Consider the following 17,553-nt stretch of genomic DNA (forward strand, 5'->3'; position numbering starts at 1 on the left):
TTCCTCTTTGAAACTCTTTCATTTTCATTCATTTATTGTTATTAAGAAATTATATTCGAATAATTGGAGAAAGAAAAAAACTGAAAAACAAAAATAGAAATTAATTCATTGAATTGGTAATATTTTATCAACTGCAAATGTTTGTTCAACTTCGTAAACAACTAAAATTGGATATAAGTTTAGTTGAGTAATTCCAACAAATGCAGGACCTAATTGAACTCCATTTACAATGAACCCAATACTTCTTGTTATACGAGAGTACCAACAAACCACTAAATCATCACGAGTGATTCTTTTATTATAATAGACATGATTTCCACTATTTGGAGTAACTTTCTCAGAATAAAGGTTGCCATTATAAATTGACATGTAATAACCCAATTTGACCCATTGTTGATCTTTAGGTGGGTTTGATAATTGTGCATAAGAAAAACCAATGTACATTGCATTTCCAATACCTGAACTTCCAGGTGCAACAACTTTAATAGTATATGCTGAGACTATTTCTGGAATCATAGCTACATTGAACTGTTTATGTAGTCTATTTGTAACACTATTTCCTTGACACACCAAATTTGTATTTGAGACTTTGAAATCAACTGAAGTACGTTGGGGAAGAGCAGAGATAATAAAATTAATTAATTGTTGGGAAGTCATCTGTTCAATTCTCAATTGTCTGTTGGTGACAGTCTTTTGAAGAACGGTGGTAGCTTCAGCAAACGTTTTGCATTCTAATAATTTTTGTGCAAAGTCTTTTTCTTCTTCTTTTGCTTGTAAACAAGCTTTTTGAAGAGAAAATAGTTGTGTAAATTGAGACAATCCTAGTGCACTACATAATACCTCATCTGATTGATCGGAATGCTCCAATGAATAACAGGTGATGGCATGTCTCATTGACTGATAGATTTCTTCTGGTTTAATTCCGTAAGCAGTTAATTCATTTGAAGCTGCTTGAAGAGAAGCTATACTTCCTTCTCCTATAACTATTTCATTATCAGTAATGAATGAAAGAATGTATTTAAAGAATTCTTTGCTTCTATTGATTTCTACAACTTTGAGATCAGAACTGTCCTTGTTTTGATTTTCTGAAGCTGCCAAAAATTCTTCCAACAAAGTTCCTTTAAATCTATCATTTTTAGTTACCTTTTCATCTAAACTAATATCCCCATCAACGAATCTTAAAGTAATATTATGTGGATTGAAGCTGCCTACTTTCTTTTGAAAAGTTTCTATTTCACTAAAATGAGACTCATAATTATATAACCTTTTTTCTAATGATCTTAATGATATGTCAATACTAATCAACATATCATTTTTTATTCTATTGAAATCGTTTATAGTGTCATTTATGCAATTATTAATTTTTTGATTTCCATCTTCATGAACAGATATAAAAGAACTTAATAACTTATCAAAGTTATTAAGAGCCTCTTCATTTTCTTTATTTACAGATAGCTCATTCCGTAACCTCTCAATCATCTCTTTCTTTGTTGTAGTTTCATAACTTATCATTTGTTGAAGAGTTGATTGATTAATTTGAACTGATTTTTGAAGAATTTCAAGTTTTCTATTAACCTCTTCTCTAATCATTGCTAACTCCTGGTGTTGTCTTTGAATAATAAGGCTGTGCTCTTCTTTTTCCATTCCTCCTTGATGTTCTATTTTTTAAGATTATTTTTAAGATCATTTTATTTTAATAAAATTAAAAAAAAAAACAAAACAAAACAAAAAATATTAATAATTGTCATTTAAAACAATATTTTTTAATAAAAATTCTTTCTTAATAATATCCCATAAAGTACATTGTTTTACTCTCATTTCATTGGGAAAGGACAGTTTTTTTAAATGACAACATGTTAAAGCAGGAACAAATAATAGCGGGTCAACTGGACTTTTATCATTACATAAACAAGAGAAAAAATCTATTGAGACAATATTTTTACAATGAAATATTTGACAAAGTACTTCATAAGAAGTAGGTAATGCCAATTGTATTTTTTGAAGTGAAGATAATGAAGAAATGAATGAATACTCTTTATTAATAGAATAAGTTAATTCTTTAATCATTTTTTGACGAATTTTTAATTTTGTTAAAGTTGTTATTTGAGTTAATTGTTTCAAAGAAGAAGGATCAAGTAGGGGACACTCTGTAATATTTAAAGAACGTAATGACTTAGCGTTGTTGATAAATGAGAAATCCTTGATATTAAGGAATTTTTGGATGGTTAAAGAAGTTATGTATGTCAAATAGAAATCAAAGTTATGAGGTTGAAGTTTTGAGTTTTGATCATATAAGACTAAATCATGAATTGATGAGACATGTTGTAAAGAAAGTCGTTCATAAGACAATGGTTCTATTATCAAAGAGTTAATATGTGTAAAATATTTTAAAGAACCATCAAGATAACATTTACTTGGAATGTCAAAAAGTTCAAGAGCAGTTAAGGAAGGAAAATTTGATAAAGAAGTAAATGATGTAAAATTATTAACTGATTGTAATGAAAGTGTTTTTACTGATGGAAGAGGGAGTAATTGAGTTGGATAAGAAGTTTTTGAAAGTACTAATAATTTTAATCCTTTTAAAGTTGTAAAAGAAGAAATATCTAAGAATGGTTGTTCATTAAGATATAAACGTTGAATTGAAGTAAAAGTATTTGATGTAAATAATGAAGAAGTTAATGAAGGTGAATTATCAATAAACAATTGGATAATTGGAGAAGAAAGGATATTATTTTTTAATATGAATAACAGTTGTTCATTAGTTAATTTTGAGTGAACTAAACCTAAAGAAATAGGAAGGTTAAAACAAAAGAAAAATTTACAAGGAAGTGTTGATAAAGGTTTGTCAATACTAATTGATATTGGAAGAGTATCAGAAGGTTTGATATAAAAAAAGTATGATTTATTTGTTGGTGTAAGAGAGGTTAATGAAGAAATAATTTCTAATGAAATGGGAAGTACTAGTCTTAAAAGAGATGAATGTAACACGAATTCATCTAATGATGAAGTTTGAGAAATACAAGGTAATGAATGAATATCAATTGAAGTGAGGCTCATTAATTTTATATTATTGATTAATGAATTTAACACATTTTCATTTGAAGAATAAACTTTTAAATTCTTTAAATATTTTAAGTTAGTAATAAATGAAATATCATTTTCACAATATATTGTTAACTTCTCTAATTTTTCTAAGACAGATACTGATTGTGTAGAAAATGTAAGTGGCTCAAAGCATTCAAACTCAGTTAATGAAGTTAAACAACTTAGTAAATCAATTATTGGTTCTTCAAATGAAATTGAAGAAATTGATTTAATAGACAAACGTTTTACTTCTACGTCTTTCACAACAGATAGAAGGTCATATAATTGACTCTCATTGATAGAACTTTTAATTTCTAGTTCTCTCAGTTGTGGTAGAAATAAACAATTAAATGAACTACAATACTCTTTTTCAGTTGTCATTATCACTTTAGTAATTTGTGAACAGTGGCTATATTCTTTAGATACTTCATCAGCTGTACCTCTAAATGTTTTGTCACAAAGAATTACTTGCTGAATTTTTTTATTAATAAACATCATTTTCTTTCTTGTTTCATTGTCAAGAAATTCTACAAGTACTTGAAGAAATTCTTTTTCTATAAGCATCAGTAAATACTGATTTTAGACTCTTTTTTAAGTTCTATTATAATTATGTCTTTATTAATACTTTTATCATTAATTAAACTACTAAATTAAAAAAAACCATGTTAAATAAAACAAAATATTTATTTTGTTCCTCTAATCTGTGGATTTTGAATGACACCAACTTTTGGAGCTTGTTTGATATGATCAATTTCTATACTTTCAGTTGCTTGACAATTTCTACCAGCACCTCTAACTTGAGCGTTGTAGAGTGATTGTGATGACTTTGATTGTGCAATAGCATTAACGTCTGCAATTCCCAACTTACCTGTATTTGTTCTTTGGTCTGACCCACCATGGACCTGACCGTTGACAAGTGATTGTGATGACTTTGATTGTGCAATAGCATTAACGTCTGCAATTCCCAATTTACCTGTATTTGTTCTTTGTTCACAGCACCCACGGACTTGACTATTTACTAACACTCCTTTAGTTCGTTGAGCTGATTGAATGTCAAGAGTATCAGTTGCTTGGAGATTTCTTCGTTGTTCAACACCACCTTGAATATTCTTATTTACAAGTTCTGGTCTATGACATTGTTTAGCTGTCATTGTTTCTAAAGTTGTAGCTGCCTGAAGATTTTTTGGTTGAGGAAGATGAACAGAACAATAAATTTCGTTTGTTCCTTTTAAAAGTTTATAACTTGAGATAGAAAGGTTACAATTACATACTTTACATTTCATACAAGATTTATGATAAAATGTACCGTTAATATTACAAGACTCAGCAGCATAAGCAAATTTATTACATACTGGACATCTATTAGACATGTTTGACTTTTATTGATTTTGAGTTTTCTGTTAGTTAGATCTTTTTTAAAGAATGAAAAGATTTAACTTTTTTTAAAGTTTATAAATTTTTAATTTTGAAAGATAAATGTTTGACTTATTCAATTAAAATAATTAAATAAACAATGTTACAAATACATTAATTAAAAGTAACTTTTAATTTATGATTTGTTTACACGAAAACAAGAAGGAATAGGAAATTCAATATTATTCCACCAATCTAATGTATTCATCTCTTCTTTTAATAATTCAAAATTCTGTTCATATTGGGAATTTAAACTATCGTCATTAAAAATGTCTTCATTTATTGAATTTTCATCAAAGCTTTTTGTTCGTTTAGAGTCAAACCCTTTATGCTTGTCATGTATTATTTCTTCTGAATTCTCAAGTAATTCTAACATACCAGTTTCAGTGTTAAAACTAATTTTAAAGTTATCACAAGATAAATACTTCTTTCCTTTAGTGATATGGTTTGAAGTGTTTATAAAATAAGAATTTCCATTTGACTCAACACGAATAGAAGTGTCGCTAAGAGTATTTTTTTCTTTAGTAGACAATGGTAAATTTCTACCAAAGTAAAATTCTTCTGTGTTATCAAAATCATTTTTTCCTAAAGTACAACCATATACATTAATTAGTCTGTCTTCAAACATTGATCCAGACAATAATTCAGCGAGTTCAACTGCCTTGGACTCTCCAAAATTGATAATTGCCCATTTATTTCCATTTAATAATTTTCTATTATAATTAGATTATATTAATATCTAAGGTGATAAAAAAGAGATAATAGGAAAAAAAAAACAAACGATATTCTGATAGACACAATATCTCCACAATGTTCAAATAAATTCATTAGTTTTAGTGGAGTGATGGTTTTATTCAAATTTGTGACTTTAACACATGTATAGAATTGACAAATACGATAACAATAAGGATCCATTTTGTATAAGAGTAACTTTCTTTAAAAAAGAAAAACTTGGATTAAATATTTCCTTATAACCTATAAATCTAAGAGAAATGAAAAGAGGAACAATCTCGTATTTTCCTTTCACTTTTTTAAAATTTAGTGATTAAAAGAAATTCAATGATTTTTTGAATTGATATTTTGTTGAAAAGAAAAAAAAGAAGACAAAACTGAAAGATATGAAGAAAATATCTAAGATTCTTGTTAATTTGAGCAGAAGGAAACAAAGTTAACTGTTAATAAAAAACCCTAAATATTAATTCAAAATTTAATTTTTAAAAATGCATACTAAATATAGTGAAGGTCTTTGTAAAAGTACTTCATGTTTAGTACTTATACTTGAAAAGACCAAAAACAAGTAACTTGTATTAACACACCATGGAACATATAATTACATTATCATTATCAATTCATTATATAACACAATATGGAGAAGAACTGATTGTTAACTTTGATAATGGAATGAGTAAGTTTGAAAAATATTGTTTTTGAAGACAAAGAAAATTAATTCTCTAGAAAAATGAGTTGGAACACAAACCATGTGTGGACAGTTACATTAACTATTCCACCAAGATCAACTAGGTGGTGGTATTCTGTGACAAGAGCAAATCAAATTATTAGAATTGAGGATTTAGTTATTCCGAGGGAATTTGATTTTGATTCAAAAGACCGATATTTTGAAGTTGTTGATCATTGGAATGAATATTTTACATCAGTAACCCCAATTGTTTGTTTTTGTTTAAGAATTCTTTACACATATACTTTTTTTCATAAGAACAAACAATATTCAATTTATTATAAATCATTGTATTGAGAATATAAAGTCATTAATCTTCTAGGCTTCAAAGAAATTAGTGTCATCAAAGTCAATGACTTCAAAATTGATTAAAAGGTATTTAATACCTCGATACCAAGCAACACTCGAACGAAGAAAATCTCCAATCATAGATGAAATTAAACAATTACCTTCAACAAATTATTGTGGTGGAAATTGGGGATATTTTGATGAATTTGCTCTTGAACATCCAAAAGAAACAAAAGTTATTAGCGTATATTCATTGCTTAGAGAAAATGAAACAGAGCAATAGGAAGATAAAATTGTATATATATCTTAACAAATAGTTTATAAAATCTTTCATTCGTTATTACTTTCTTTGGTTGTAAAGATCTTTAATTATTTTCTTTTAATGAAAATATTTTGTAATTCAATTTTATTATTGCTTTAGTAACAGTTTTTTAGTTGTAATAAAACCAAAATTAGTCATATTCAGTTTTCTAATTTATTGATTTGAATAATAATCCTATATGATGCGAATATTTATTTAATAATTGTTGACGTTTTTCATCACTTAGTGGTGGTTCTATAGTTGAATCAATTAATACAACAAACCGTTTGAGTTTATTACTTTTTGATAAATTCATATTAATTTTTTCTATTCTCTCTTTTAGATAAGCACCATAGAATGGGTCTTTTCCAATATTTTCTTGTGAAGGGGCTTTTTCTTTCAATTCTGCTTCTACTTCTTGTGGTGTTGTGAATAAAACACATCCAATGAACTTTTCATTATCACCAACAACCATTGAACAACGAACTGTTGTAATTGTATTTAGTTGTTCTTCAATTGGTAATGGATATACCCATTCTCCTGTTTTTGTAATAATCAATGGAATTAATGTCCGTTCTACAAAAATAAAATCATTATGTTCTTTTTTTTCTATCCTTCCTTTAAAAATACTTGAAAATGTTGTTTCTGTGAACCAACCTTTATTTTGTGCCTGTTCAGCGTACCCGCATGCAACAGTTGGCCCTTCAACAATAATTTTTCCTTCAAAAATTTTTATTGAAATGTCTTCACTTAAACTTGACCCAAGAGAATGTGCACAATAACATTTCTTTCTATTGATACAACAATACCCTGTTGTCTCTGGAAGACATAGACCATCATAAACTGATAGTCCTATTTCATGTAATTCATTTATCATCTCTAGTGTTAAAGGATTAATAGCATTAAGCAAAATTCGAGTTTTGTGAAGTCCAATTTTTTTAAGATTTCTTTTTAGAATCTTTATAGCAAATCCATACCTTTTTTGTTTACGACCTCCATCCTCTAATTGAGAAATTCCACATAGAGCATTTTTCATGGCCCATTCATTCAAACTTCCTTTCTTTTGTTTCATCTTTTCAATAATTTTTTCATATATCCTAGGTATTCCTAAAATAATAGTTGGACAAACTTTTTTCATTAAAATAAACAATCCATTTGCATTTTTCCTCATTAACTCGGGTGTTCCAATGAAAATATGAAATCGAAATAATAATGCTATATAAAATGTCATAATCCTTTCAAAAAAGAAGCTGTTTGATAAGAAATGAAAATATCGTTCTTTCTCACCAAATAAAAAGAGTTCATTTAAGTAATAACATTCACAAATGATATTATTATGACTCCATATTACACCTTTTAATCCCCCTTCTTCATTTGGAATGTAAACAACTTCACAAATATCTTCTGGTTTTGTATTTTCAATAATTATTTGTATCTCTTTTTGTTTTTGTTGTTGAATTTCAGCATTTTCTTCTTTCAATCGAATAAAATCTAAATATGATTGAATTGTTGGATTAGACATTTTTTTTGTTCCTACAACAACCATTTTAGTGTCACAGTCAGATTGAATTCTTTCAAATTTGTTTTTTTGATGATAATCAAAAAAACATACTATGACTTTACTTGATTGAATTACTTTATTTATCTCTATTATTGAAACCCTTGGTGATATAAATATTGGAATAAGTCCACAAAGAAAACACCCATAACAAATTTCAAATGATTCTTTACAATTATTCATACACAAAATAACTGATTTTTCTGAACGAACTGGATATTGGTGCTTAATATCCATTAATGAATATGCACATTGAAAAGATGACTCAATCAACGATTTCCAAGAAATTGTAGTTTTGTTATCATCCTTAATTGTTAATGCAGGTCCTTTAATAAATTGGTTACACATTAAGGCTTCTACAATGGTTTTAGGAAATTTATCAAATAATTTAATTGGTTTTTTGTCAATGTTTTCAAGTTGAATTTGAATACTTTGTTGTTCCATTGGTACAAACTTATCATTCTGTTCAAACAATTTTTCTTAAATAGTCTTGTCTTTTCATGAAGAAAAGTTATTATAATATGGAGATTCAATCTGTTTAAATTAAAAAGTAATTTAACTTAGAGTGTTGTAATAAATAACAAAAAATAATACAATTATTGTGTCACAGAGGCTATAGTCAATGCATCTTCAATAACTTCTCTAAAATTTAGTGCTTCATTTAATAATAAACAGTTTTTTAGTTCTAATAATGTAGTAGGATTTGTTCTTGCAATTTTATCAATAAAATATAACATAAACACACCACAATCAATAGTATTTCGTTGACGAGGAGCATCAACCACAAATTTGTCTACTTGGTGAGTACCTTCTTTAGATAACGAAGCAATAAAACTTTTTAATTTTTTGATGATTCCAATTTTTGATTCATTTTGTGGCATACTGTCAATAGCAAGAATGCAAGGATCAAATTCAAAACTATTGTCATTTTTTTTAGACTGTGTTTTTTCTTTTGATTTTTTAGATTTTTCCTCACCTTTTTTATACATTTGACAACAAACGATAAATAAATACCAATGACCTGACTTTCCATCTCCTTGATATTGAGGAATAAAAATAAACTTCTTCTGGAACCAATCTTCTTTCACCCATCGAACTAGTTCATTAAAATTACCACTTTCTAATTTTCTGCAGAAGTATGAATTACAAAAGTAGTACTGCTTTTGTTGTAGTTCATTTTGGAGAAATTCAATATAAAAATTAATGATAATGTCATTTAACATATCCCCTCTAACACGTTTTAAGTCTACATCATAAATAGCAATTGAGTTATATCTAAAAAGTTCAACACCTTCTCTATCATCAATTTCCTTTGATAATTTTCTTGTAATTCTTCTTAGACTAATTGTCGGATGAGGTTTTTTAGAGTCATTATGTAAAGCCAAATCAATTTCTTCTTCTTCAACAAGATCAATACATTCTGTTGTTAGTTCTTTCTTTTCTATTTTACTTTTACTTCCTTTTCGTTGTTTTAATGTTTGATGTTTATGTTCATTTAAAACAGTTCGACCTTTCTCATTGTGAGGTATTATTGTATCTTCTATTATAACTTTCTCTCTCTCTTCTTTTGTTTCATTTTCTAATTGTTTAAGATATATGTCAACTTTTTCTGTGAAACTTCCTGGAGATGAATCATAACGTGCTCTTCGTTTTTCAATTAATCCAACTTGTTTTAATCCATCAATGAATGGTTTTGCATCTTGCTGTATTAAAAAAAAAGCATTGTCATCTGAGTCTTTACAATGAATTTGAAGGATAATAGCATTAGTTTTCTTTTCAATAACAAATTTAGTAATTTCATCAACACCAATTTCTCCCCCATTAAATAATAATTTATGTTTATCTAATTGAATGGCTTGTTTAGATAAATTACAAGAATGACGATAAAAGCACATTGGACATTCAACTTGCCATTGTTTTCCATTTTCATTAAAGGCATTTTTTGTCTCTTCATTCAAAATACTTTCCCCTATAAGGTTTATTCCTTGACTCGTCATTTAATTAAATCTTCTGTTTAGGTTATTTCAATAGTTTATGATTTTTTCATAGCATCTTTTGTTATTAAAAACAAAAGAGTCTAATAAAATGATAGAATGAAAAAGGAAGAAAAACACACGAGAGAGTGAAAGATAAATAACCTATCCCTGTCATTAAATGAACTTGAAAATATTATTCAAGAAATCTAAATAAAGGATGAGTGATTGGATGATTCAATTATACGGAGATGTGTACACATTAACAAACAATCCAAAATATCCTGTCCCTTCATTAGAAGATTTTATGGAATTTAAAAAGACAATTGATGATGACGATGGATGGAAAGTGAAACAAGACAAAAATGGAACGAAAGTGTTATTTAGAGACGTTTGTTATTTTTGATTTGAAAAAATTATTCGTATGAATATTTATATTCATAGGCAGAAAATGAAGAAATCCTTCAAGTTAAATTGAAAACTATGGCATTACATGATATTCCTGCAGAAGTACTTCATGATGTTGTACAAGATCCAGCATATAGAACAGAATGGGACTCGTCTATGAAGTCAGAAAGATTAGTTGAACAGATTGATGAAAATACTGAAATAGGATATTATAGTGTTAAAATGCCATTCACTATAAAAAATCGTGATTGGGTCAACATGAGGTCTTGGTGGTTTAATGAAGATAAATCATTATTTATTATTATTAACCATTCAGTTGAACATGAAAAAGCACCAGTTGAAAAAGATTTTATTCGTGCAAAGAGTCTTAAAACTGGTTATGTAATAGAAAAAACTCCAGAAGGTACTAAACTAAGTTTCTTTAGTTGGAATGCTTGGAATGGATGGATTCCTAATTGGTGTGTAAATAAAGCAACAAAAACAATGGTAGCTGATTGTGTAGAAGATTTAAGAAAGGCTTCTGCTAAATATCCTGAGTGGAAAAAAGCTAATCATCCTGATGAAAAATATTGGATGAAAGAAGGAAAAGTTATTCTTGAATCAAAGAAAAAGTTAGAAGAGTAATTTACTTTTGAATTTATTATATTCAAATTAATTATCTTTCATTCAATTTTTTATTTCTTAAAACGTTCAAAAACTACTATTATTTTAATAATAACAATAATTATTATTATATTCTATTATATATTATTAAATATTTATAATTTATAATTTATTAACTTTAGTTTGACAGTCATTTTTGGGTTAAGTTTTTGAAAATACTTCAATATTCTTTATTATTCGTTAAAAAAATAATTCAGACAATAAAAACATTCCAAACGAATTATAATACTATATATATTTCTAATTGGATTAATTTTAACAATAATTTATCTTCTTTTTAAATTTTAGTAAAATTCTATATATTTATTTTATCTAAAAATTTTAAGTAAGAAAAATACACAATAAAGAAATTTATAATTTCAAAGTAAAGAAAATAAGAATAGAAAAACTAGTCTAGGATTATGGTTTTTGTTTAGTTTTTTAGTTATAACTTCTCTATTACTTAATGAAAAAACATATTTAAATATTATTATAAAAATAATGATATGATTGTTATTGGTAATAACGATAATTGATATTATAGTATAATTGTTAAATTCTTTTTATACATTGGATATTAAAGTAGTACATGTAATATAAACAGAAGTTTTTTAAATTAAAATATGGGATGAATGAAAAGAAAAAAAAACAGTAACTAAATTTACTGTTAAAAATATCTTTTAAATTATAACTTAATAATTAACTTAATGTATATTTAACAACTCCCCTTATAAAAGAAACCTAAAAAGTTTGTTTAATGAATAAAATTAATAAAAAGAAAAGAGGTTTTTTGTTTTCAATAAAATTTACAATAAGTTAAATTCACTATGTAACTCTTCTAACATTATTTTTAAAGTTGTAAGACCAATAACAAATCCATCGTCAACATTACACTCTTCTTCTGTAACATCCCAAGCATGAGCAAAATCAATAATTTTACATGCATGTTTTTGGTCTTCAAATTTCCTAGCACCGTCATAAACAAAAAGAACAGAAGCAGAAAACATCTTAAATTGTTTTTTATTCATTACATCAATCATTTTACTAATACTTTGAATAAAGTAAGGAAGAAGATCATTTCTATACTTTTCTCCATCAAAGAAATATAATTTAATATATTCTTTTAATGAGTCTCTTGTATTAACTTCATTTGTACACAAATATCTTGAATATAAAGTTGGTTTATCAGTTACATTACGTCTCATTCCACTAAATCGAACACCAAGTGAAGTAGTAGTTGATGTTGAGTCAACAACTAATCTTTTTTTCATTTTTTTAGAAGATGTTTCTGGATCCCAAGTTTGTGTACCGATTTTTAAATCTAAAACAAATGGCTTTTTAATTTGGTTCATTAAATTTTCCATTTTAATAAATTCAAATTCACCATAACCAAAATCATGTTCTTCAATTCCATAAAATTTTGGAATAATTTCAGTTTCACACCATTCTTTATCATTTTGAACTTTTAAATAAAATGCTTTTTCCTAAAAATATTAATTAACAATTTCTCATAAACTTATTTCTCAATTCTATTTTTGCTTTTCTTTATTTTTTGTTCTCTTGACAAAAAGAGGGAAATGCAAATGAAAACAGTAAATTAACATACTTTTGTTTTCAACTAAAATTGAATATTTTCTTTATAAAAATAATAACAAACCCTTGGAGCAAGACATGGCTTAAGCAAATATTCACCATTTGGTACTAATTGATGACTTCCACCATGACCTCCTGCTTGAATCCATTCTGATTTTGTTGTTGATATAGACATTATGTAAATATAATTTAATTTTTTAAGTTCCTTTAAATAACAATTGTACGATTCCTTTTCGTTCTTTGTAGTTCACGTATCACCACGAATAGAATCGTTAAATAAAAAAAACTATAAATAAATAGAAAAAAATAGTAGAATATATTTCGGTTTAATCTTTCAAAAATAAAATGATTTGTAATATTTTTTTCTTCTTTTAAAAATACAATTTCGAAGACAAAATAATATCAAAAAAGAGAAAAAATGAGTGGAACTTATTTTTATATATTGTATTTCAGAGAATTTTGTTACAAGACAAAAAAATTTAAGCTAAACGTCAAAACAATTTAAAAAACAAAATGAGTTAGATGAGTTAAGTTACTCAAGTTCAACAAAAATATCATTTTTATTATGAGTAGTTGAAATTTTGTCTTCTTGGTGTTCATTATTGTCAAGTAAAACTACACTTTTAATCTCTTCGTTTTGAGACATTTCGGTAGGAAAAGAACTTAGTGATACTTCTTGTTGATAATTTTTTGTATTTTTAGAAATTTCTTGCTTAGTCTCATCGAAAGAATTTTCTGTCATTAATTCTTTTGGTTCATCAGATGATGAAATAATCTTTTTAGGTCGAAAGGCAATCATTAAATAAATTGAATAAATAATATAAAGAGCTTTATCAACAGACAAATAAATAAAATCAAATTCTCTTGTTGAAGCAATATCATTAATATATGCAATTAATATTTTAAAATAAGCAATAGTAAGTAATATAGAATAACATCTACTAAATCTTTGGTATTGCTTTAATGTTTTTGCTTCAGTACCAGTATTTTTTTTTAATAAATTTAATGTTTTGATTAAAGGGAAGAGAATACAAATACTACATATGATATCAATCAACCTTAATACAGAAGTTACACGTGTATTTACTAATTCATTTTCTTTAGCAACAAGATATAATATATTTGAAAGAACTTGAAGAAGTATAAAAAATAATAAAGTTTTTTTCTGTTCAAAACTGAATTTACTTTTTCTTGACCACCCAGAAGCAACAAGTAATGTGACTATATAAAATGACAAAGTCTCTATTATACGAAAGGTATAATCAAAATATCGAATATTAGAGATTCCTTTAGAATCAGTTGCTTTTAATGTTAAGACATCAAAACAAAGATGGAAGAAAAGAATAATACCAAATCCAGTAATAAGCGTTTGCACAGTATGAGTTTCACGTTTATGTAATAAGTACAAATCATATAATATTACTACTAATAAAATAAATCCAAAAAATTCTGTTATCCTAATCATTGGATATTCTCCAGAACTAAGATAATGATAAATACCATCTTTTGTATATCCTTGAATAATTTTTGCATTAAATCCTTTTATTTTCTTATCTACACATGAAAAATAAACAAGCCTATATGTTCCTTTTTTTACAGTTATATGTGTTGACTGTGTTTTTAATTGAAAAAACACATAACCCTTTGAAGACATATTTGATAATTGTCCATTCTTTGTTAGTATACAAATATCATTAATTGGATATTCTGATGGTAATAACACAAAACCACTAAAATTACTGTTTTGATCTTCAACTAATTCATTCTTCAGATAAATACCTTTATTTGACACATTTGTTCAAAAAAAACTCTAAAACAAACTTTTTTTATATCAATGTAAAAATCACCATTTTCTCCATATGAGAATTCTTTTAATGAAACTAACTTTCTAGAGGAAGAAGAAACTGAAAATGAAAATATCTCTGCCTTAACAAATAGGAAAAGGGTTATTAACTCAATAAATACCATTTCCTCTTTTTAAGTTCTTTCAATTGAAAAGAAAAAATAACCAAATTTCTTGTTAACAAAAACGAAAGAATAAAATAAAGATTTATTTTTTAGATTTTTTCTTCTCTTTTTCTTTTTTCTTTTCTTCTTTCTTTTTCTTCTTTTCTTCCTTACTTGTTAGATGAGCTGGTTTTGGTGGTGTTGGTGGTTGTTCTATTGGCGCAGATGGTTTTGTTTGTAATTGTGTTTGAGAACCTGTCTTGGGACTAAGACTTTGATGATGTTTTGGTGGAAGAGCAGCTGGTGCTGCTGGTTTAGGTGGTAAAGTGTTTTGCTTAGGTAATGGTTGTTCAGAAGGGGGTTGTAAATGTGGTGGTCCTTCTTTTGTTACATTTTGTTTTACACTTCTTCTAATTAGTCTTTCATTTCCTGATGTTTGTGCTTGTTCATGACGTTGTTGTTCTGCTTTTTGTTCTGCTTGTTGCTGAACCATAGCAAGAGGTTCTGTTGGTTGTTGTTGAACTTTTTCTTTGAATTGTTGAGAAAATGACTTTCTTCTTCCACCAGTGGCTTTTAATTGAACAGAAGCAGGATTAAACCCAACTGGAATTCCCATTCTAATACCTCCCACTGGCATTCCTGGGATACCCCTTGCACCAACTGGTATTCTCTTTTTAACAGGAGACTCTTCGTTACTTGCTTCAGTTGATTCTTCATGAGGTTCTAACACAACAGTAGACTCGTCATTACTTGTTGGTAAAGAATTTCTAAATTCTATTAAATTCTTAGTAGGAGCTTGCCTTCCAGTTTTTCTATTCGGTCTAATGCCAGTTCGAATTAAACCACCTTCTGATTCTAACATTGACATTTCAATTTTAATATTGGCACCATCGGATTTTCTTCTCTTAATATCTTCTCCATTTACTTTATGTTGTTGAACAGTGTCATCTTTTTTTACTTCTTCATCAAAATTATTTTCTTCTATATTTGAGAAGTTATTAAGACTACTTCTATGGGTTGTAGTTGGTTTTTTATTTTCATCATTTATTTCTAAAGTTATTGACTTATCACTTTCTTTCTTTGGTGATTCTGAAGATATTGATTTTTCTTTAGACGAGTCAACTGATTCTAAATTATTGACTGAGTCAGATATTCCTATTTGTTGATCTTTTGTTGGTTCCACAGAAATTTCTGTTATTCCAGTTGTATCTTCTTCTTTTTGTTCAATTAAATTTTCTTCATGTTGAGTAGTTGAATTTTCTTGAGAAAGAACGTTTGTTTGAGGTTCTTCCTTTTCTTTATCCATCTCGGCTTGTAATTCTTTTTCTAGTTGTAATTGGATTTGCCTTTCTAATTCTTTTTGTTCTTCATCACTATCTAATTCTTTCTTGGTAACTTGACTAGATTCAACACTTTCATTGTCATTTATTTCATTTGTTTTAATTGGCTCTTTTAGTTTTTCTTGTTCAGTATTAATTTGTTCTTCTTTATTAATTGATGTATTTTCTTCATTTTTATGTTGTTCTTGTTCAAGCTCTCTTTCTAATTCACGTTCTAACTCTTCTTCTATTTGACGTTTACTCTCTTCAGATAAATCTTCATCACTATCATCACTGCTTTTAACTTCTTCTGAATCATTCAAATTAGAAACATCTCCAAAACCATTTGACATAATATCATTTAAAACTTCTTGATAAATTTCATTTCGTGTTTGTTCTTCCATATCATCTAACATTTTCATACACATATCCATCATTTCTGTTTTGATTTCTTCTGTTTTGGTAGCTTCAAATTGTGCTCTTTTAATTTCTTCTTCTTTTTCTATTTCTTCAATCCTTTTATCTAATTCTTCTTCAGCTTCTTTTTGAATTTCATCAATGATTTGTTTTGTTTTTTCAGATTCAAATATTTTTTTGTCTTCTTCGAATTTTATAATAAGATCATTCTTTTCTTTTTCCCAATTATCCTCCTTTTCTTTAAATTGATTTTGAATATTTTTTAATTCTTCAATTTGTTTTCTTAATTCTTCTATTTCTTTAATTCTATTTGTTTCTTCATTATTTCGTTTATTTTGTTCCTCTAAATATTCTTTTTCTATTTTTTCTTTTTCCTCTGAAAGTGTTTTAATAATTGATTCTTGTTCTTCATTTTTTTGTTTAATATCATTTTTTTCATTTTCTAACTCTTCAACTTTTCCATTTAATACTTCTTTTTCTTTGTTAATTTTATCAATAATTTCAAGTAACTCTTTTTGTTTTTCATTTAGTTCAGTGATATTAATAGAATTTTGTTCAATAGTACTTTTTTGTATATTGTTTTCTTTTTCTAAAGATGCTTTTTGATCTTCTTGTCTTTTTATTTCACTTTTTAAATTATTAATCTCAACAACTTTCTCTTCAACCTTTGCTTTCCATTCTTTTTCTGTTTCTTCTCTAACCTCATTGGCAACTTTCTTTTTCATGTCAGAAATTAATTCACTAACATTTCCTTTTTTTTCTTTAGAAGCTGCTTTTTCAGCTTTTCTTTTCTCTCTCATTTCTTTTTCCATCCGTGCACGGATTTCAGCCTTTTTGGCTTCTAACGCTTTTTCCTGTTCACTCATATTTGATGACTCTTTTAAGTTCTTTTAATCTGATCTTTCAATTCCTCAAAACTCAAAAAACAATTTATTTCCTTATTTTTGTATGGAATAATGTATTTTATTGTTATTTTAATAACAAAATTTTTTTTGTAATGATAAATTATAATTAAAATCTTATTATCAATAAAATAAGATTTGAAAATAATCTTTTCTAAATACTAAAAACCGAAAATAACCATTTAATTCACTTATTCTTCATCACAGGCATCAGAAGTCCAGAGTGTTAAATTATCTCTTAATAATTGCATA

The 17,553-nt window shown here is 26.8% G+C and overlaps 12 protein-coding genes across 12 annotated transcripts in view; 2 read left to right on the forward strand and 10 right to left on the reverse strand.

Annotated features, from left to right (window-relative positions):
- Positions 1–105: 105 nt before the first annotated feature.
- ENU1_178620 (hypothetical protein) lies at positions 106–1,644 on the reverse strand (the record flags this gene model as incomplete). The annotated part of the gene is made up of 1 exon (XM_008861404.1): positions 106–1,644. One exon carries the CDS (start codon positions 1,642–1,644, stop codon positions 106–108), a length of 1,539 nt encoding a protein of 512 aa, XP_008859626.1.
- Positions 1,645–1,734: 90 nt separating this feature from the next.
- ENU1_178630 (hypothetical protein) lies at positions 1,735–3,648 on the reverse strand (the record flags this gene model as incomplete). The annotated part of the gene is made up of 1 exon (XM_008861405.1): positions 1,735–3,648. The coding sequence occupies one exon, from the start codon at positions 3,646–3,648 to the stop codon at positions 1,735–1,737; it is 1,914 nt and encodes a 637-aa protein (XP_008859627.1).
- Positions 3,649–3,767: 119 nt separating this feature from the next.
- On the reverse strand, positions 3,768–4,454 carry ENU1_178640 (LIM zinc finger domain containing protein; the record flags this gene model as incomplete). Its single annotated transcript, XM_008861406.1, has 1 exon — positions 3,768–4,454. One exon carries the CDS (start codon positions 4,452–4,454, stop codon positions 3,768–3,770), a length of 687 nt encoding a protein of 228 aa, XP_008859628.1.
- Positions 4,455–4,633: 179 nt separating this feature from the next.
- ENU1_178650 (RNA recognition motif domain containing protein) lies at positions 4,634–5,412 on the reverse strand (the record flags this gene model as incomplete). Its single annotated transcript, XM_008861407.1, has 2 exons — positions 4,634–5,210; positions 5,279–5,412. The coding sequence occupies 2 exons, from the start codon at positions 5,410–5,412 to the stop codon at positions 4,634–4,636; spliced, it is 711 nt and encodes a 236-aa protein (XP_008859629.1).
- A 402-nt stretch (positions 5,413–5,814) lies between these two features.
- Positions 5,815–6,524, forward strand: ENU1_178660 (hypothetical protein; the record flags this gene model as incomplete). The annotated part of the gene is made up of 3 exons (XM_008861408.1): positions 5,815–5,906; positions 5,953–6,163; positions 6,276–6,524. 3 exons carry the CDS (start codon positions 5,815–5,817, stop codon positions 6,522–6,524), a joined length of 552 nt encoding a protein of 183 aa, XP_008859630.1.
- A 187-nt stretch (positions 6,525–6,711) lies between these two features.
- On the reverse strand, positions 6,712–8,544 carry ENU1_178670 (long-chain-fatty-acid--CoA ligase, putative; the record flags this gene model as incomplete). Its single annotated transcript, XM_008861409.1, has 1 exon — positions 6,712–8,544. The coding sequence occupies one exon, from the start codon at positions 8,542–8,544 to the stop codon at positions 6,712–6,714; it is 1,833 nt and encodes a 610-aa protein (XP_008859631.1).
- Positions 8,545–8,696: 152 nt separating this feature from the next.
- On the reverse strand, positions 8,697–10,097 carry ENU1_178680 (Ulp1 protease family, C-terminal catalytic domain containing protein; the record flags this gene model as incomplete). Its single annotated transcript, XM_008861410.1, has 1 exon — positions 8,697–10,097. One exon carries the CDS (start codon positions 10,095–10,097, stop codon positions 8,697–8,699), a length of 1,401 nt encoding a protein of 466 aa, XP_008859632.1.
- Positions 10,098–10,293: 196 nt separating this feature from the next.
- ENU1_178690 (START domain containing protein) lies at positions 10,294–11,105 on the forward strand (the record flags this gene model as incomplete). The annotated part of the gene is made up of 2 exons (XM_008861411.1): positions 10,294–10,464; positions 10,518–11,105. The coding sequence occupies 2 exons, from the start codon at positions 10,294–10,296 to the stop codon at positions 11,103–11,105; spliced, it is 759 nt and encodes a 252-aa protein (XP_008859633.1).
- Positions 11,106–11,929: 824 nt separating this feature from the next.
- Positions 11,930–12,891, reverse strand: ENU1_178700 (inositol polyphosphate kinase, putative; the record flags this gene model as incomplete). The annotated part of the gene is made up of 2 exons (XM_008861412.1): positions 11,930–12,607; positions 12,781–12,891. The coding sequence occupies 2 exons, from the start codon at positions 12,889–12,891 to the stop codon at positions 11,930–11,932; spliced, it is 789 nt and encodes a 262-aa protein (XP_008859634.1).
- A 357-nt stretch (positions 12,892–13,248) lies between these two features.
- ENU1_178710 (membrane-spanning protein, putative) lies at positions 13,249–14,370 on the reverse strand (the record flags this gene model as incomplete). The annotated part of the gene is made up of 1 exon (XM_008861413.1): positions 13,249–14,370. The coding sequence occupies one exon, from the start codon at positions 14,368–14,370 to the stop codon at positions 13,249–13,251; it is 1,122 nt and encodes a 373-aa protein (XP_008859635.1).
- A 396-nt stretch (positions 14,371–14,766) lies between these two features.
- Positions 14,767–17,265, reverse strand: ENU1_178720 (hypothetical protein; the record flags this gene model as incomplete). The annotated part of the gene is made up of 1 exon (XM_008861414.1): positions 14,767–17,265. The coding sequence occupies one exon, from the start codon at positions 17,263–17,265 to the stop codon at positions 14,767–14,769; it is 2,499 nt and encodes an 832-aa protein (XP_008859636.1).
- Positions 17,266–17,492: 227 nt separating this feature from the next.
- The window catches only part of ENU1_178730 (14-3-3 protein 1, putative), a gene marked incomplete at its 5' end in the record, with an annotated part of 725 nt that continues 664 nt past the window's right edge, over positions 17,493–17,553 (reverse strand). The window contains one exon of the mRNA XM_008861415.1: positions 17,493–17,553. This exon is cut by the window's right edge and continues 664 nt beyond it. Coding sequence (XP_008859637.1) covers positions 17,540–17,553 — 14 coding nt within the window. The 3' untranslated portion in view covers positions 17,493–17,539.

This window comes from Entamoeba nuttalli, assembly GCF_000257125.1.
Source record: "Entamoeba nuttalli P19 unplaced genomic scaffold asmbl_8016, whole genome shotgun sequence".
Lineage (NCBI taxonomy): Eukaryota > Evosea > Mastigamoebida > Endamoebidae > Entamoeba > Entamoeba nuttalli.